This window comes from Sciurus carolinensis, chromosome 11 (genome assembly GCF_902686445.1).
Source record: "Sciurus carolinensis chromosome 11, mSciCar1.2, whole genome shotgun sequence".
NCBI lineage: Eukaryota > Metazoa > Chordata > Mammalia > Rodentia > Sciuridae > Sciurus > Sciurus carolinensis.
The window spans coordinates 67,129,308-67,147,587 of NC_062223.1; the positions used below are offsets into that span (position 1 = coordinate 67,129,308).

The 18,280-nt window shown below is 37.1% G+C and overlaps 1 protein-coding gene across 1 annotated transcript in view; it reads right to left on the minus strand.

Annotated features, from left to right (window-relative positions):
• Ipo7 (importin 7) overlaps nucleotides 1–17,455 on the minus strand; it is a 56,609-nt gene extending 39,154 nt beyond the window's left edge. The window contains exons 1-2 of the mRNA XM_047567656.1: nucleotides 17,214–17,455; nucleotides 831–912 (exon numbers count right to left, since the gene is read on the minus strand). Coding sequence (XP_047423612.1) covers nucleotides 831–912; nucleotides 17,214–17,297 — 166 coding nt within the window. The 5' untranslated portion in view covers nucleotides 17,298–17,455. The remainder of the gene's footprint in view (nucleotides 1–830; nucleotides 913–17,213) is intronic.
• Nucleotides 17,456–18,280: the final 825 nt, after the last annotated feature.

Below are 18,280 nucleotides of genomic sequence, written 5' to 3' on the forward strand. Positions count from 1 at the left end.
GACCTTGTCTCTAAATAAAATACAAAACAGCGATGGGTGGCTGGGGTTGTGGCTCACTGGTAGAGCACTTGCCTAGCATGTGTGAGGCACTGGGTTCAATTCTCGGCAACGCATACAAATAAAAAAATAAAAATAAAGGCTCATCCACAACCAAAAAAAGATAGTGATGGGGATGTGGTTTATGGCTCAGTGGATGAGTGCCCAAGTTCAATCCCCAGTACACACCCCACAAAAAAAGCAAAGAAAATGCTATTAAAATAACTGAAGAGACCATTTCTTTAAATTAGAAATGGAAAACTTATTTCTGACCTTGGTACAACAAAATTATTATGATATATTGGTACAAAAATGTTCCACAGTATCCCATTTGTTTACAATAAAAATAAATTTTAAAAAAAAGTTCCACAATTTGTGCTAATTATATAAAACCTTTTTATAAAAAACAAATAAATTATGTTCATTACCTGAACACCTACAGTAGGTCAAGCAGTACTTTGGTCCCTGAGAATGTAACTGTTAGCAAAACACACTCAAATGAAACTAAATTCTCTTTCCTCCCCCCTCCACTTTTTTCCCCAGTACGGGGGGCAATACTAACACCAGCTATCACCCAAGCCCTTTTTATTTTTTGAGACAGGGTCTCACTAAATTGCTTAGGCAATCCTTTAAACTCTGACACCAAATATCAAGACACTAGCTGTTTCTTGTAAACACTGAGGGCAAATTGGTTCTCAGGAAAATCACTGAAAGGCCATCCCAAGATATTTCTGCTATTCAATTTACAAACCTTTTAAACAGTATCTTCACATCAAGAAAATCAGGATACCTACCTGCCTGTCTTACAGGTAAATCCAGTTGTTCTGACATCGTAATTTGGAGCAATGTTGAAACAAAATTCAGAGACTTGTGTGCCTACAAACAAATGGGGGAAAAGAGGGGAAAAAAATAAACATTTTAAGTTTCTGTAAATAAATACAATTTAAAATAACAGATCCAAGAAACTTTAATACTCTTCCATTGCTTGGTTCATACAAAAAAGTCTTTGTAACCTGGTTCCACCCTTATGTCCCATCATTCTCCTATCCTGAACTTGAATAAGTAATGACAAATTCTAAAAATGTTTGTATGCTTGCATTTGCACTGTCCTTCCATTTCTCCCAATTAGCTTTTTTTTTTTTTTTTTGGGGGGGGGGGCGGACTGGGAATTGAACTCAGGGACGTTAACAAGTGAGTCACATCCCCAGTCCTTTTTTGTATTTTATTTAGAGATAGGGTCTCACTGAGTTGCTTAGAACCTCGCTAAACTGCTGAGGCTGTTTGAATTCGTGATCTCCTGCCTCAGCCCTCCAAGCCACTGGGTGCACCACCATGCCTGGCCCAACTAGTGTTTTTTCTTTTTAATACTTTTTAAAAATCTGTTTTAATTAGTTATACATGACAGTAGAATGCACTTTAATACATCATATATAATGGAGTATAATTTCTCGTTCTTCCAGTTATACATGAAGTGGAATACCACCAGGCATATAGTTATATATGTACATGGGGTAACACATTCTACTATCCTTCCTACCCCCCCACCCTCTCTCCTCCCTCCATTCCCCTCTACCTCATCTAAAGTAACTCTATTCTTCCCTAGCACCACCCCCCATTGTGAATTAGCATCTGTATTATCAAGAAAACATTCCATTTTTGGTATTGGGAATTGGCTTATTTCCCTTAGCGTGATATTTCCAGCTCCATGCATGTACTGACAAATGCCATTCTTCTTTAAGGCTAATATCCCATCATGTGTCTGTGTGTGTGTGTGTGTGTGTGTGTACCTCTCACATTTTTTAATCCATTTATCTGTTGAAGGACACCTAGGTTGTTTCCATAGTTTAGCTACCGTGAACTGAGCTGCTATAAACATTCTTAACCTACACTAGTAGCTACAGCTTTAAAAAAAAAAAAAAAAAAGCTCTGTGATATCTATTTCTACTTTTCAGTAATAACTTTCTTGTATACATGTTGTTAAGTTGCTAGACACATAATAAATCAATAAAAATGTATAGATTGGGATGATTCCAAGGGGCTAATAATGTTTACTTCCTGATTTGGTGGCTGTTATATAAGGGTGTTGTTTGCGAAAACTATCCTTATGAACACTTTTCTATACCTATAATATTTCAATGTAAGGGGAAAAATCAATAGCTTTAACATAATAAAAGCAGAATAAAACCTATATGATCATATTTAATAAATATGGATAAGTGATGCAACATATACAGAAAAGACTGCAAATAAATACAACAAAAATGCTAAAAGCAGTTATCACTGGGTGATAAGAGCTACTCCTCATACATTTTCTATTTTCTAAGTTTTATATTACAGTACTGAGCATTCTTGTATGATGTGCAGTTTAATTCCCCTCCATCCCAACACAATCACCACTTATAAATGTCATCTTTTTTCAGTCTAAGTTTTAGTATTTTTGTGTAGGTGTTCACTTGAAAAATTTTTTTTTTTTTTTTTTTTTTTTGGGTGCTGGGGATCGAACGCAGGGCCTTGTGCTTACAAGGCAAGCACTCTACTGACTGAGCTATCTCCCCAGCCCCTCACTTGAAAAATATTGATTTTTATTTTAATTTCCTCTTTACAGACTTTCCCCTAAAACATTCTGCAAACACATCTCAAAGAGAATTCTTTTTTAATACAAAAAAAATTTACTCCACATTAGCATCTATAGTGATACCCTATTCAGCCTGTCTGAAAATTACATAGTTAGGTGTTCCTGGTACAGGACATTATGCAAGGAGCTGAGAGTACAGGGCTGAATACGATGACCAAGCTCCATGATCATGGAAAATTATACATTGTATGAAGGAATAAAAAATAAACAGTTAATAGAAGTAGTAGCAGAAACTACAGAAGAATCAGAAGAAATCTCCTAATGTAGTGGAATAAGTAAGATCTGCAAACAAAGAATCAGAGAGATGAAGGGGAGATACCTTTTCCATTACTCTAACTAAATCTCAACACAGAAAACAACTATTACTTTCTTTATACACCTTTCATCAATGCCATTCATTACACCACTTTCATGGTCTTTCTCCTCAGGTTCCTTCGCTGATTTCCCATTCTATTTAATCTATAAATGCTAGAACTTACCAGGACTCAATCATATACCACCTTTTGCAGTCTCCAGCAATCTCATCCAATCCATGTCTTAAAATACTATCTATTTACATGTATGAAAAGTTTTTTTTAAAAAATATTTATCACTGTCAAAAAAGATAATGAAAATAAATAAATAAAAGTTAAAAATAAATAGATAAATAAACACTATCTATACAACCAGGCATGGTGGCACACACCTGTTAATCCCAGAGGCTCAGGAAGCTGAGGCAGGAGGATCGCAAGTTCAAAGACAGGCTCAGCAAGTTAGTGAGGTCCTAAGCAACTTAGCAAGACCCTGTCTCTAAATAAAATATACCAAGGGCTGGGGACGTGGCTCAGTGGTTAAACATCAAAGGGTTCAATACCCCACACCAAAAGAAAATAAAAAATAATATATATATACGTGTGTGTGTGTATAAAATCTATATGTTAAATACATTATTTCCAATCCAGGTCATCATAAAAGATTTATCTATTAGACATCCCTATTTCATTGTCTCGCTGGAGTCTCTGACCTATTATGTTCAAAGCATCTTTTCCCCTATAAACTTCTATATTATTCCTAAACAACCTCTCCTAACTTCCTTCATCACCATCCTCATAGCAATCCTCATATTTCCCTCTTCTTCATCCCAATTTAACACATCAAGTCCTAATTCTAAAATGTACGTTTTTGAAGTATACCCACTTTCTCCATTCCCATCAATACCAACCTAGTCCAGGTGACTACCATTCTTTCTTTTTTGTGATGATGGCAATCAAACCCAGAACTGGAGCCTTGCACATGCTAGGCAAAGCTCTACCACTAAGCTATACCCCAAGCCCATAGGCCTCTTAAATTAACTACGTGCATGCCCAACCATTCTCCATTTTCCAGCCAACCTGATTTAAACATAATCCTCATGCTGAGGCATAAGGATTCCATGTTCAAAGTCAGCCTGGGCAATTTAGCAATACCCTGTCTTAAAATAAAATATAAAAAGAGCTGTCTGTGGATGTAGTTCAGTGGTAGAGCAACCCTGGGTTCAATTTGCAGTACTGCAAAAATAATTAATTAATTAAAAATAAAATTGTAAGTCAATCCCTTTTAAAAACTTTCTACTGCAACTTGAAACGACCTTAAAGAAGATACTTTGGGCCTGGGGTTATGGCTCAGTGGTAGAGTGCCTGACTAGCACACAGGAGGCCCTGGATTTGATCCTCAGCATCACGTAAAAATAAAATAAAGGTATTGTGCCCACCTACAGCTAAAATTTATATATAAAAAAGTAAAATAAAATAAATAAAGATAGCTTGCCCCAATCTATTTCTTCAGTCTCATTTAAAACACTTTCACTGGGAATAGAAAAGACAGTAGAAAGAACGGGATCAATCTTTCCTATCCTTATATATGAATACACGACCAATGTAACTCCACATCATATACAACCACAATAATGGGATCCTAATTGGAACAAGTTATACTTATTCTATGTATGTATAGAATGTCAAAATACACCCTACTGTCATGGATATCTAGAATGAACAAATACAAAAATAAAATAAAACAATAAAAAGCTTTCTCCCCTGCCCTCACCATACCAGTATTCTTTGGGTTCTTTCAACAAGAAACATGTCACCCCATTTCAGACTCTTTGTACATGCTGTGCGTCTCTACTTACAACATTCTACTCTCCCTTGCTTCAGAGTTAACAGCTTCCCAAATTCCCTCTGTCTGTGTTTCAGATTAAACATTATTGCCTTAAAGAAGCCTCTCCTACCTGACCACTCAAGTTAAAGTAAGGGTCCCTAGAATGCTCATAATTTTAACTGATTTTTTCTTCAGAACACTTATTACATACTCGTAACTACTATATTTGTAAACCAGTTTTATCCCTTTTTCTATCATTAAATATACTCTAAGTTCCACCAAATAGGGAACATACTGTTTGTATACCTAATCCTAATTATGATACATGGCATTTCAAACAGTTAAACTATTTACTGAATAAACTCAAAGAACCAATAAATAAATGGCTTGGAAACAGATATGATTGCCTAGGGGCAGAGAACAGTGAGAAGGGTATTTTATACTAAAGGAATAGACAGATGAGACCACAAAGGACAACACTATCCACACTATTACTAATATATTTTTCAGGTCATTGATAACATATATGTTCTCCTACGTCAAACCGTAGGCTTCTGGAATGGACTGCTGCAATCATAGTCCTGGTTATAAGTCTAAATGATGCCACTTCTTATATATTAAGCCTTGAGAAAGTTAAATCAGAAACTGTCTCAATTACAAATGAGTACTAAAATCCACTACAAAGGATAACTATAAGAAGAAAATAGAATGACAGAAAATATTTTAGCAAATTATGAAGACATAATAGCTTGGGGATATAGCTTAGTGGTAGAGCACTTGCACATCATGTGCAAGATCCAAGATTCAATACCCAGCACCACCAAAAACAACAAACCAGTAAAACACCGCAAAAGAAATGCCATATGTACCTTATATATCCATATTCAGTAGCTCATCTTTCTTACAGTATGATCTAACATTAGAGAGGTGTAAACTGAATATAGCCAGGTTACTCATTAATTCTTTAAATCCATAAAACACAGCACGTGTGATTTTGTGTAGGTACACAATTTCTTTTGAGGTCCCAGTGCTGAAGTTTGTACTTCTGACTTGAAACACACGGCTTTCTATGATCAGAAGTCCTGATGAAGGCCAGGCATGGTGGTGCATGCCTTGTAATCCCAGCAGCTTGGGAGGCTGAGGCAGGAGGACCACAAATTCAAAGTCTCCACAACTTAGTATGACCCTGTCTCTAATAAAATATAAAAAGGGCTGGGGGATGTCGCTCAGTGGTTAAGCACCCCTGGGTTCAATTCCTGGTACCAAAAAAAAGAAAAAAAAAAGTCCCGGTGAGGTTGTTGGTTTATGATTAGTAGTCATGTTAAAACAACCCAATTCATCAAAATCACCACTGTTTCTGTTTTTCATACAAGGTACATTATTTGAGTTAAAAGTAGCATATGCCACTCACTGTATCATCCTACAGCATAACTGGAAATCTATAGATGTTGCATGAACAACGAACCTTTATCGACCTCTTAACTTCTTAAGATTTTAATATAAAAAATAAGTCAGACATTGTGTCAATCACCTTAGGGGTAAATAAAACAACTGAGGGTCCCATCCCAGATACTTAGGAGACTAAGGTAGAAGACCACTTGAGCTGAGGAATTCACTTGAGCACAGTTTACAGCCAGCCTGGGCATGAAATAAAATAAAATCACAAAGGTACTTCAAGGAAACCAAGGCAAACATTTTTATCATCTTGGCAAGGAAAAAACCTGATACAAAGGCAGAAAGACATAAAAAATAGTTTAGGATTAAGCAGATAAAATGTAAACTTGGGGGCTGGGCTATTGTAGAGGACTTGACCCTGGATCAAACATTAGTATCACCCCCCCCAAAAAAAAAAGAAAAAAAGAGGAACTTTTTATAAACTTCCCCATTGGTGCAAACAAAGTTAAAAAAGGAAAATATCTGCAACATCTGAGTAAGAGAATTCATTATGCCACACAAAAAATAAGCAACAAATATGTGCAAATTTCAGCCAGGCCAGTCAGGTCAGTGGTTAAGCTCTGCTGGGTTTAAAAAAAAAAAAATCAGTGGGGGCCATGGTATACAACTATAAATCCCAGGGACTCAGGAGGCCAAGGTAGGAGGATGACAAGTTCAAGGACAGCCTCAAAAACTTAGCAAGAACCTGTCTTTAATAAAAAATAAAAAGGGCTGGGGATGTATGTCAGTGGTAACAATTGGTACAAGTAGATAAAAGTCAATCCTATGCCAAAACAATATATGAAATATAACAAAGCGTTGGTAAGAATATAAAAAGATGGAATGTTCATACAATGCTAATAGGTAGAGAAAACGGTATAACCATTTTGGAAAACTGGTAGTTCTAACATGCACCTACCTTACAACCTAGCAATTTCATCCTTATAAAATACATATAAAATCGCTAATAAGTGGATGATGACACATAATGGGGGGTGGGAGGGGTTAGTGTTAGGGTTAGAGTTAGGGTTAGGGAGGGGGGCAAGAATGGAGGAAGGAAGGACTGTATAGAGGGAAAAGGGGTGGGAGGGGTGGGGGGGATGGGAAAAAAATAACAGAATGAATCAAACAGCATTACTCTATGTAAATTTATGATTACACAAATGGTATGCCTTTACGCCATGTACAAACAGAGAAACATGTATCCCATTTGTTTACAATAAAAAAAAATACATATAAATGACTCCTTATATCCACAATACTTATCCATTAACAAGTGAAAGGATGAAAAAACCATGGAACATTCATATAACGAAATACTATACAGTAATTAAAAAATAAGTAAAACCAACCTACAAAATCAACCAATAGACTCATCTTCAAAACATATTGAGGACTGGGGATAAAGATCAATGAGAGTATTTGCCTAAGTGTAGAGATCTTGGGTTCAATCTCTGGCGGGTATATGTGCAATCACACACACTACATACACACACACACACACACCACACACACGCAGTTGAAAAAGAAGTCAAACTCCTTAAATACATACCATGTGATTCTATTTATATAAAATTCAAGGACAGGCAAATCTACATAGGAACAATAGTCAGAATAATAGTACCTGGGGAAGGAAGGGTACTAAATAAGAAGAGTATCAAGGAAACTTTCTAGGCTAATGAAAATATTATATACATGTTCATCTGGGTGATGACTATCCTGGTGATATAACTAGACAAAAAGTGAATTAACTATATATACTTATTTTAGCTTTGTACTACATGCAAATTACTCTGATTAATAAAAATCAAAACTATTCTTCCATGGACATTAATAGCACTAATGATAACCTAAAAGTAGAAACAACACATGTACACCTGCTGAAAAGACAAGTAAAAGGTGGCAGATCAATATATACAAGAGAATAATTATCCATAGTAAAAAGAGAGAAATACTTATCATGCTACCATGTTAAAGGATCTTCAAGATTTACACTACGTGAAAGAAGTCAGTCACAAAAGACTGATAGAATTTCAATTATATGAAATGTCCAGAACAGGCAAATCTGTATGGACAAAAAACCAGGAGGTTACCTGAGGCTGGAGTGTGTGTTGGGCTGGGGTAGCAGGAGACAATGAGAAGTGACTGATAGTGGGTACACATTTTCTTTTGGGGGTGAGGAAAGTGTTCTAAAGAGTGTGGTGATATTTGCATAATTCTGTGAACATACTAAAAACCACACAATTGCATACTTTAAATGGGTGAATTCAATAGTCTTTAAAAAATCAATTGAACTATGAAAATAAGCACTTATTACTTTATTAATGCTATACACTGCCTTAAAAAACACAGGTAGAAATTCAAAAGTGCAATGATAAAAACTATGTCTTTCAAGCAACTGAGCTAGTCTAATAGTAAAAAGAAAAATTTCTGTAAGTGGGGATAGCATAAATGAACTCAATCTAGGACATCTATTGACCTTTTCCACACAAATTTCCATCTATTTGAAATTCCTAAGGCAGAAGAAGCCTTGCATTCTCCCAAAGAAGTTAAAAAGAAGTAATACTAAATATTGGACAATCAAAAAGAAAATTGAAACAGAAGTAAATTAGTGATTGCCTGAGATTGGGATGGGCGATAAACAGCAAAATGGTATAAGTGATATTATTGGGGCAATGGTTGTACACCTATAAATCTACTAAAAACTAATTGTGGCAGGTATGACGGCACACACCTGTGATCTCAGCTACTCAGAAGACTGTGGCAAAAGGATCACAAGTTCAAGGCCAGCCTCAGCAATTTACTGAAGCCCTGTCTCAAAACAAAAAACAAAAAAGGCTGGAAATGCAGCTCAGTAGTACAGCACTTTCCTAGCACACATAAGGCCCCGGGGTTCAAACCCAGGACTGAGGTAGCAGTGGCATGAATCACTGACTGTCACTTAAAACAGGTGAACTCTATGGTATACAAATCACACAACAAAGTAAGTCTTAAAATGGAGGAAAAGGCCAAAGATCTGTATTTAAAAGACATACATTAACTCTCCAAATTAGGAAAAAACATTCTAAGCATTGATTTATCTCTAACAACTTACTTTTTTTAATTTCTTTTTTGTTTAGTTGTCAATGAACCCTTATTTTATTTATTTATACATGGTGCTATGAATCTAACCCAGTGCCTCACACATGCCAGGCAAGCACTCTATCACTGTGCCACTGTGCCAGTCTAATCTCATAATTTTCTGACAGTCCTGAGTATAGCAAACTATCACATAGTAAAAAGAATTCTCTTCACATTTTTATGGCAATTTGTAAAAATACCACTAACATCAATCTTTATCACAAAACTATAAATCTTACAAAAATTACAGTATTCTCAACAGTTTAGCAAATACTGACATAAGCCTCAAGATGCTACAATAGACCTTTTAAAAGTCTAAATGTAACTTCTGTAGGCTGACACTAATTACAGGACTGGTCTTCTCTTCAAGCTCTTGGATTCTAGCAGTCAGAGTACCAGAGAACCAAAGCAAGAGACTAGTAGTTATACATCATTATTAATTAGGGCATATACACATAAACCTAATACTCAAATTTAAAGGCTGCTAGCCTTAACATAAAACCTTACCTTTCTAAACTTTGTACCTTCTCATTATCTGTCATCAACCCAGATAATTTCAATATTCGCCCTAATTCATCTCATCAAAATTCTTCAATAGTCCCAACACCACCATTCATCTCTTTTAACTCTACAATTTTTACTAGTATTACAATTGCCAGAAACTTTAATGTTACACTGAAAGGAGCTGTAATTGAACAAACCAATTAAATCTCAAGTTAAACTCTAAAAGGCTCAAACTCAGAAACGCAGAGACAAGATTTTAAATAGGAAAAGGAGTTATGTTAAAGAGATTATTAGAACTAAAGCAAATGATGAAAGATTAAATATGAATAGGTAAACTGTGACATAAAGATCTAATTAAGCCAGACCCAGTGGCCCACATACCTTAATCCTAACAACTCAGGAGGCTGAGGCAAGAGGATCCCAAGTTCAAATCTAGCCTCAGCAACTCTGTGTGAGGCCCTGAGCAACTCAAGTGAGACCCTCTCTAATAAAATATAAAAAAGGGCTGGGGATGTGGCTCGCTGGTTAAGCACCCCTAGGTTCAATTCCTGGTACAAAAAAATCTAATTAAATGTGAACTTCTGAAAAGATTTTACATGACCAGATCTATACTGTATGATGCGGTCTTGAAGCAGTATGAAGGATCTAATTCAAGAACTGATAACTATAAAACATGATGAATGGAAAAACCATTTTTTTTAACAGGTAGTAGCAATAGGCCAGAAATACCTACCCACCCCCCATGTCTACTCCACAGCCAGTTTCGCCACAGCTTACTCTGCCTTCCCAACTCTCCCATAGGTCTAAGTTTACAAAAGGGGGAAAAAATGAAAACCACAAAACCCACCAAGTTCTCTGATCCTGCTCCCTTTTTAACCTACCATTTATCCTATCCTATCCCCTTACTATCATTCCACTCCTTAATCCTGTCATCAGAACTTGTTCCCCATTCCCCTATCCCTGAAAAGTCTTCAGTTCATTTTAATTTCTCAAATACCAATACCCTAGACTATGGGGGATGAAGCTCAGTACAGCGATTGCTTAGCACGCACAATACCCTGGACTGGATCCCCATCACCACAAAAACAAACAAAAAAATCCCAGAATTACCAATGTCCTTTTCTTCTAATTTTTTTTTTAATATTGCAAAAATAATTCATGTTCACTGGTAGAAAAATTATGAAAATCGTATAAGAAAAATGAAACTAAATTAACCATAACTATAGGAAAGACAGTACAATGAATCGGGCATAACTTTCCCATGTTCATATACAAATACATGACCAGAGAAACTCCACATCATGTACAACTACAAGAATGGTAAGTCTGGCTGCAGTCGTGGCTCAGTGGTAGAGCACGTGCCTACCATGTGTGAGGCACTGGGTTCAATTCTCAGTACCACATATAAATGAATAAAAAATAAAGTCTATTGACAACTAAAAGAATATTAAAAAAAAAAAGAATGGGAAATTATACTTCATGTATGTATAATGTCAAAATACATTCAACTGTCATGTATAACTAAAAAGTACAAATAAAAACTTAGAAAAATAAATTAACCACAACAGTCCTTCTCACTTGAAATTTTTTTCTTTGTATATCTCCTACCTTTATGCACAATTTCCCAATCTCCTTTTTCCTGCTTCTCAAAGTCCCCCAAATGGGCATAGCCCAAACTTTGGCCCTCTAGTCCACCCAACACCCTCTGGTTCATACTTTCCTCCTCTCTATACTAACCTACAGAAGAAAATGACTTTTCATTGTGGTTTTCTCTTCTAAACTTCAGTTCTACATTCCAATTGCCTGCTAGGCTATTTCTCAATGATGTTTATCAGCTCCTCAAACCAGAAGTAAATTTTAACTCATGAAGAGAATCTCTTTCTCCCAAAGTCAGTTTCCCTCTGGACCCACATTTTCCAATGGAATCACCTAATTTCAATATCTTGAAAGTTACTTATCTTTAAGACTGTAACATTTTATACTTTCTCTTTACTGAAATGCAACCACAGAGACTTCAATTAGCTACTGTACCATTTATAAGGAAGATCATTTATAAGGTAGGCTTAAGGACACCCACAATAGACTTTTACATAAAATGAATACAAGAACTATGGAATTTCTTACCTTTCCTTTTACTAAATAATTTGACAAAGACAAATACTATTTCTATTTTACATGAAATATGAAGCATGATGAAGTTAAGTTATAATAGGGGAAAAAGGAGGACCAGGCTGAGACTCACTATATTCTCCTGCCTTCATCAAACAAAAATTTCATTATAAATTACTTAGGGATCAAAATTTAAAAATACCACTTCAATCAGAGTCATCATTAATATGTCACTGACAGAAACAATGAAATTATATATCCATCTACTACATCCGAAAAAGATTATTTTACTACAAATACTAATACAGAACCAAATGTGGTGGGACATGCCTATAATCCCAGTGACTTGGGAGGATGAGGCTGGAAGATCACAAGTTCAAGGCCAGCCTGGGCAACTTAGCCAAGATCTGTCTCAAAATTTAAAAAGTTTTAAAAAGGGAGGAGTAGGGATGTAACTAGGTGGTAAAGCACTCTTGGGTTCAATACCCAGTACTAAATAAATAAATAAATGTATATATGTGTGTATATAATCTTTCACATTTATCTTTAATATCTTCAACATATTGTCACTGAGTAATTTCCTAAAAGCCAAAGTATCCAGAGTCCAAATAGTATCTACTTTTCAGCATTTCTAGTTAAGGAATGTTAGCTACTCAACCTACAAACTCTGGTTTTTCAAAAATATACACTATTAGAAAGGCGCAATCCCACACAACTGTAGTAACTCCATCAGCTTGAGAGGCTGAGGCCCTAAGCAATTTGGCAAGACTCTGCCTCAAAATAAAAATTTTAAAGGGTTGGGGATGTGGCTCAATGGTTAAGCACACCTGGGTTCAATATATATACACACACAATATATATATTCAAATATTTTAATTTCTAGATGTGCCAAACTGTCCTACAAACATACCACTATTTTGCACTTGATTTTATCTTCTAATAGAACAAAAATCAAATTAGCATGTATAAATAAGGTCCACCACAGCACTAATAGTCACCATTTGTAAACACAAAATAAAGAAATGTATCAAAACCAAGTTCACTTGCTTTTTCACAAAAAGCATGAAAGAAAGCACTTTTGCCTATATAACCATCTTATGTATGGCACATTAAGCTTAGGAACTGAAGGTTTAAATGGCATCTATAGATAAGTCTTCAAATTCCACTTAGGGCATTTTTCTTGGCTACAAATTGACAGAGAGGGGCTATTAATGCTGATAGCATGTCCTCCTTTACCAAAGTCAGATTTAATAATGTTCTCACTTAAAACATACACATAGCTCCACTACAGTGCTGATTGAAGGCAAGAAGTCAATTTCTAACTCTTTGCTCACTGCCTAGCATACAGATAGTTGGTGTTTAATGAACCAGACTAGGAGCCATTATTCAGAATATATATTTCAAAAGATTTTTTTCCTGGCATTAGATATAAAAACTTCAGTTTATGGCTTTGCATGGTGGCTGGTGCACATGTGCAACCCCAGTGACTTGGGAGGTTGAGGAAGGAGGATTCCAAGGTCAAAGCCAGGCTGGGCAACTTAGTAGGACCCTGTCCCAAAGTAAAAGATAAGGGAAAGATAAGGGGTGGGGTAATTTGGTGGCAGACTGCCCTGGATTCAAAACCCCAATACTGTGGCAGCCACGGTAGTGATGATGATGAGGAGGAGGACGACCACCACCAAAACCACCAAGGAGGAGGAGGAAGAGGAGGAGGAGGAAATAGAGGAAGGATGTGCACAGGTTATGTACAAAGTCTACCTTTTATGAGGGATTTGAGCATTCTTGGTATTCTGGTACCAATGAGGTCCTGGAACCAATCCTTCAAGAATACCTAGAGAGGACTGTTCAGAACATTCCAGTACTTAAAACTTCTAAAGGGCTTTCAATGGAATTTCCAACTTGAACCTTTCAATTGTTTTCTTCAATAATTCAGGCAAAGGGTGCCACAAGAAGATATTTAGAATTGGGATGTGACAATGAGTTCCAAAACTGTAACAGTGGTCCAAAAAGGAAAAACAGCAATCAAAACATAAAACACACTATAGCATAAGTCATACTAAGAAAAAGTAGCTTGATAATATCTGCTAAAAATGGAGACTTTAGTGCAGTCTCTAACAATCTATGTACTATAAATAACCCAAATCCTTGAGGTGAAAGCAGTATAACAGAGTTAAACCCTATACTATTATCTATTATAATATTAAGTAAGTAAATGAAGTCTAACACTGGCAAATCAAAGAATAATAGTAACAAAACATAACTCCCGTCCTCCTGAAACTTAAAAATTATGGTAGGAAAAACAGAAATAAAATGCATGATGTATCAGTGCTATAGAGGAAAACAAATATACAGGGAGACAGGGAGTGTGGTAGCCAGGGAACTCCTTGGTGATAAGGAAATATAAGGAAGTAAGAGAACAAGTCAGGGAGATAAGTGAATGAAAGGACTTCCAAGCAAATGTAACAGCTAAGTGCAAAGGCTCTATGGCCAGAGCACTGTTTTGTTATCATACTATCTACACTATAAATACTGTGAAAACATCTGCAATTTTTACAGTCAGTGATTACTTCACTTAGTGAAGGAATGATTCAGTCACATGTCAAAGATCTTTTTCATTTAAAAATTCAGCTTCAGTCGAATAATAAGACATGTAGAATGATCAGTCATCTCCAAAGTCAAAGCCTCTCAAGAATAAAATGTTACTTCCTCATTCTGACTATATTCAAGCTTCAAGACTCAACTGGAATCTTTTTCCTAAATCAAGTTTTAGTCACAAAAAAGTCAAAGCAAAAAGCATTCAAATATAAGGGAGGAAGGAAATAGTGCATTAAAATGGAATAAAGACTAGAAATGAGTAAATATTCTAGAAGAAAAGTAATCTCAGCAACTCGGGAGGTTGAGGCAGGATGATTATAAATTTGAGGCCAGTCTCAGCAATTTAGCAAGACCCTGTCTCAAAACAAAAAAAAAAAAATAATGAAATAAAAAGGGTTAAGGATATAGCTCTGTGGTAGAGCACCCCAGGGTTCAATCTCCAGTACTACAAAATACTATGTAAGTTAATAAACATGCAAATAAATAAATGCTTTCTTAAAAAGGTACCTTAGGAAAAGTACAATGAAATTTCATTGTAATAACTGAAAGACATATGAAATGTAAATAGCTAACAATCACAGAAACAGAAGATAGAAAACTTTTTCTGACAGAAAAGATCAACAGTGTCCATGGTTCAATATTATTACAAAATAGCAACTCAATGGATAAGTAAAAAAGGCTTTGAATACTATTGATTATTCATCTTCCAAAAACTAGCTTGTGAAATACTTACCCTAGGTCTTTCATGATAGTGCATAAACTAGACATGAAATACTTGCCCCCAAAATGATTCTTATGTGCACAGACAAATATGGCATAATGAATTCCACTAGTATGTATAATTATAATGTGACAATAAAAATTTTAACTTAATTTTTAAAAGAATAAATGGTTTTTAGATTTGCAGAAACTATTATTTATTCAATTTTTGTGCAAGAAAATCAACTCAAGTAATGGTTTTTTAAATTAATTCATTACGAGTAGGTATATTTAGTCAATGTAATGTACTATTAGAGCACTAGTCACAGTAGAAATTACTAACGTTTTGCCTTTTTAGGCTCACACCTGCATAAGTACTTCATAAGCAAAATAATGTTCATCAAAACGTGTGTCTATCAAAGCACAAGTTAAAACAAAAGTGATCCATAACTGCCCCCATAGTTTAGTAATATTTCAAAAGGAGAATTTGTTTCAACTCCCTTTTATACCAAAAGAAATCTAAACTCCTCCCAAGGTGACTTTGAGAATGCAACTGTTAAGCATAGTTTGATGATATTCTTAACATAGAACAGATTTAACTTTTTATTTTGAAATAATGTTATTTAATTCATGTAAACTGTGAATAGTCTTCTTGAACTGTTTCTTGATGGCAGAAAGTTCTAGTACAGCAATGTATAAGAAGTTGTTCAATTGGTAGTATTCCTGCTGCTTCTGATAAATCAAAAAGTAATGTTTTAAATGTCAGCTAAGAGCATAGAATAACTGAATTTCTTTAAAGTGGAGCTTCTTTTTAAGTTCAAAAATGTATGCTAAATCAGTAAAAATGACAGATTCAACACATATCAAAATACAGTTATTAACTGGCACAGAAGTTTACTATGGCCCTTTCAGGAAGACTTTAAAATACAAATCATTAACCAGTACCAGTTAAGAAACAAGGAATGATGAACACGTACAATAAAATACCCAAGTGGTAATGCTTTCCAAGGAGTGCTATCCAAAAAAATAGGGATAAAATAGGGAAATAGGGAAAAAAAGAAACTAACTCTCAGCAAATACAGCATCTGAAATGATCTAGAAGTTCAGCCCGTTTCAAGGCACTCAGATTTACATTATCTCACTTGACCGTCACAGCAACCCTGTGGCCTAATTTTATGAATGGAAAAAACTCAGGATCAAGAGGTTAAGCAACTTGCCCAAGGTCACTCAAGAAATCGGTGGTGCAGCTACACCTAGAAGGGTGCACTTCACCTGACCCTTTCCACTACATCACCCCGCCTCTCGACTGTGGCATTATGACAGAAAAGCAAGGATCAGACTCACATATGTAAACCCGCACTACTCCTGCCCTGCCAAGGAGGCGCAAGCTTGCCTCTTAAAGCTTTTCCTAGCAGCTCGCCAGAAAGAAGTTGTGCCCAAGAGGCAGGCCACTGATCAGCCCAGCTAAGTGACAAGGCTGACATGCAGAGCCCCCCATGAACCAGTCTGCATTCCCAGAAGCCCCTCCAGACTCGGCGCCGACGAGACTGGTCTCGGAAACGTCTGAAAACCTTCCAGTGAGTTTCGCCCCCTCCTGGACGCAAGGAAAGAGCTGGATATGAGCCAGAGGGCGGCCAGCCACCGGAGCCAGCCATGTGTCCAGCCCGTCACGCCCGCCTCGCCCCGGCCGGCTCCTCACGCCTAGACCGCAGCCAGAGGCCCAGCTCGGGATCCGACGCAAAGGCAGCCTTGGCGGCAGCCACCTCTACCACATCAGCCTGAGGCGTCCCGGCGTGGCGCTGCCGTCAGGTCTCCACCCTACCCCTCCAGATGGGCCCCTTGGCGACACCGTCCGCGCTTCTGGCCAGGCCTGGAGGACTCGGCCTGCCAGAGTCAGTCAGCCAGCCAGTCAGCCCGACCGCCCGCCCGTCCATCGCCGCCGCCGCTAGCCGGGCGTCCTTACTTCATTGAGCTGGCGCTCCGCGGCCTCGCGCAGGGCTGGGTCCATGGTGCCCCGCAGGGCCTCGATAATGGTGTTGGGGTCCATCGCAGCGCGGACTCGGTCAAACCCGGAGCACGGGTGCTACTGGGCCAGGAATAGCGCCACTCACTGCGCACATGGACCCGCCGCGCTCCGCAGCGGCAACCGGCGCGAAAGGAAAGAGAAGCGCCAAGGCCCCGGATAGAACCTCTTCGCCTCGGCGTGGAGGCGGGAGATGCTCCGGCCACTTCCTGTCGGCGCGCCCGCGGAGGCCTTTGGGAAATGTAGTCCGCAGATGCAACCCACGTGGCTGGCTATCCACGGATGAGTCCTGCTATTCAAAAAGGAAAAAAGTTTAAGCCACAGAAATAAAATTAAGACAATGAGTTACAAAAAACCTAGGGAATCTGATACAATGTGTGATGCAATCCTTGATAGTAGCTGTGTAATCAAGGAATTTTTTTGGTGGGAGTTGGGTACTAGGGATTGAACTTCACCACTGAGCTACGTTCCCAGTTTTATTTATTTACTTATTTAATTTTGAGACAGGGACTCGCTAAATTGCTGAGGCTAGCCACCTACTTGCGATCTTACTGCCTCAGCCTCCTTAGTCACTGATGTTACAAGTGTGTGCCACCACACCCGTCTGAATGAAGTTTTTCAAAAAGCAATTTGAGATGTATTTCTAAGTGTCAAAAAAATGTTTATATTCTGTGACCCAGTAATCCCATTTATGCGACTTTTTATCCTAAGGAAATACTATAATACAAAATGTTAAGTAAGCTTTATGTACGAATGTTATTTTTCACATTACATATTTGTAATTACAAAATACCGAAATAATGGCTTCTATTGAGTGTACATATGTTTGCTAGGACTTTCTATAAAATCACCTCTAAACGCAGGGTAAAAGCGTAGGCCCTATTAAAATTCACCTTCTTGCATCAAAGAAGTAGTTTCAGAAAGGTTAAATAACTTCTACAAGATCACTTAACTAGAGGTTCAACTAGGCTTTCAAACTAAGAACTGCTTTCAAAGTTTTCTTTCTC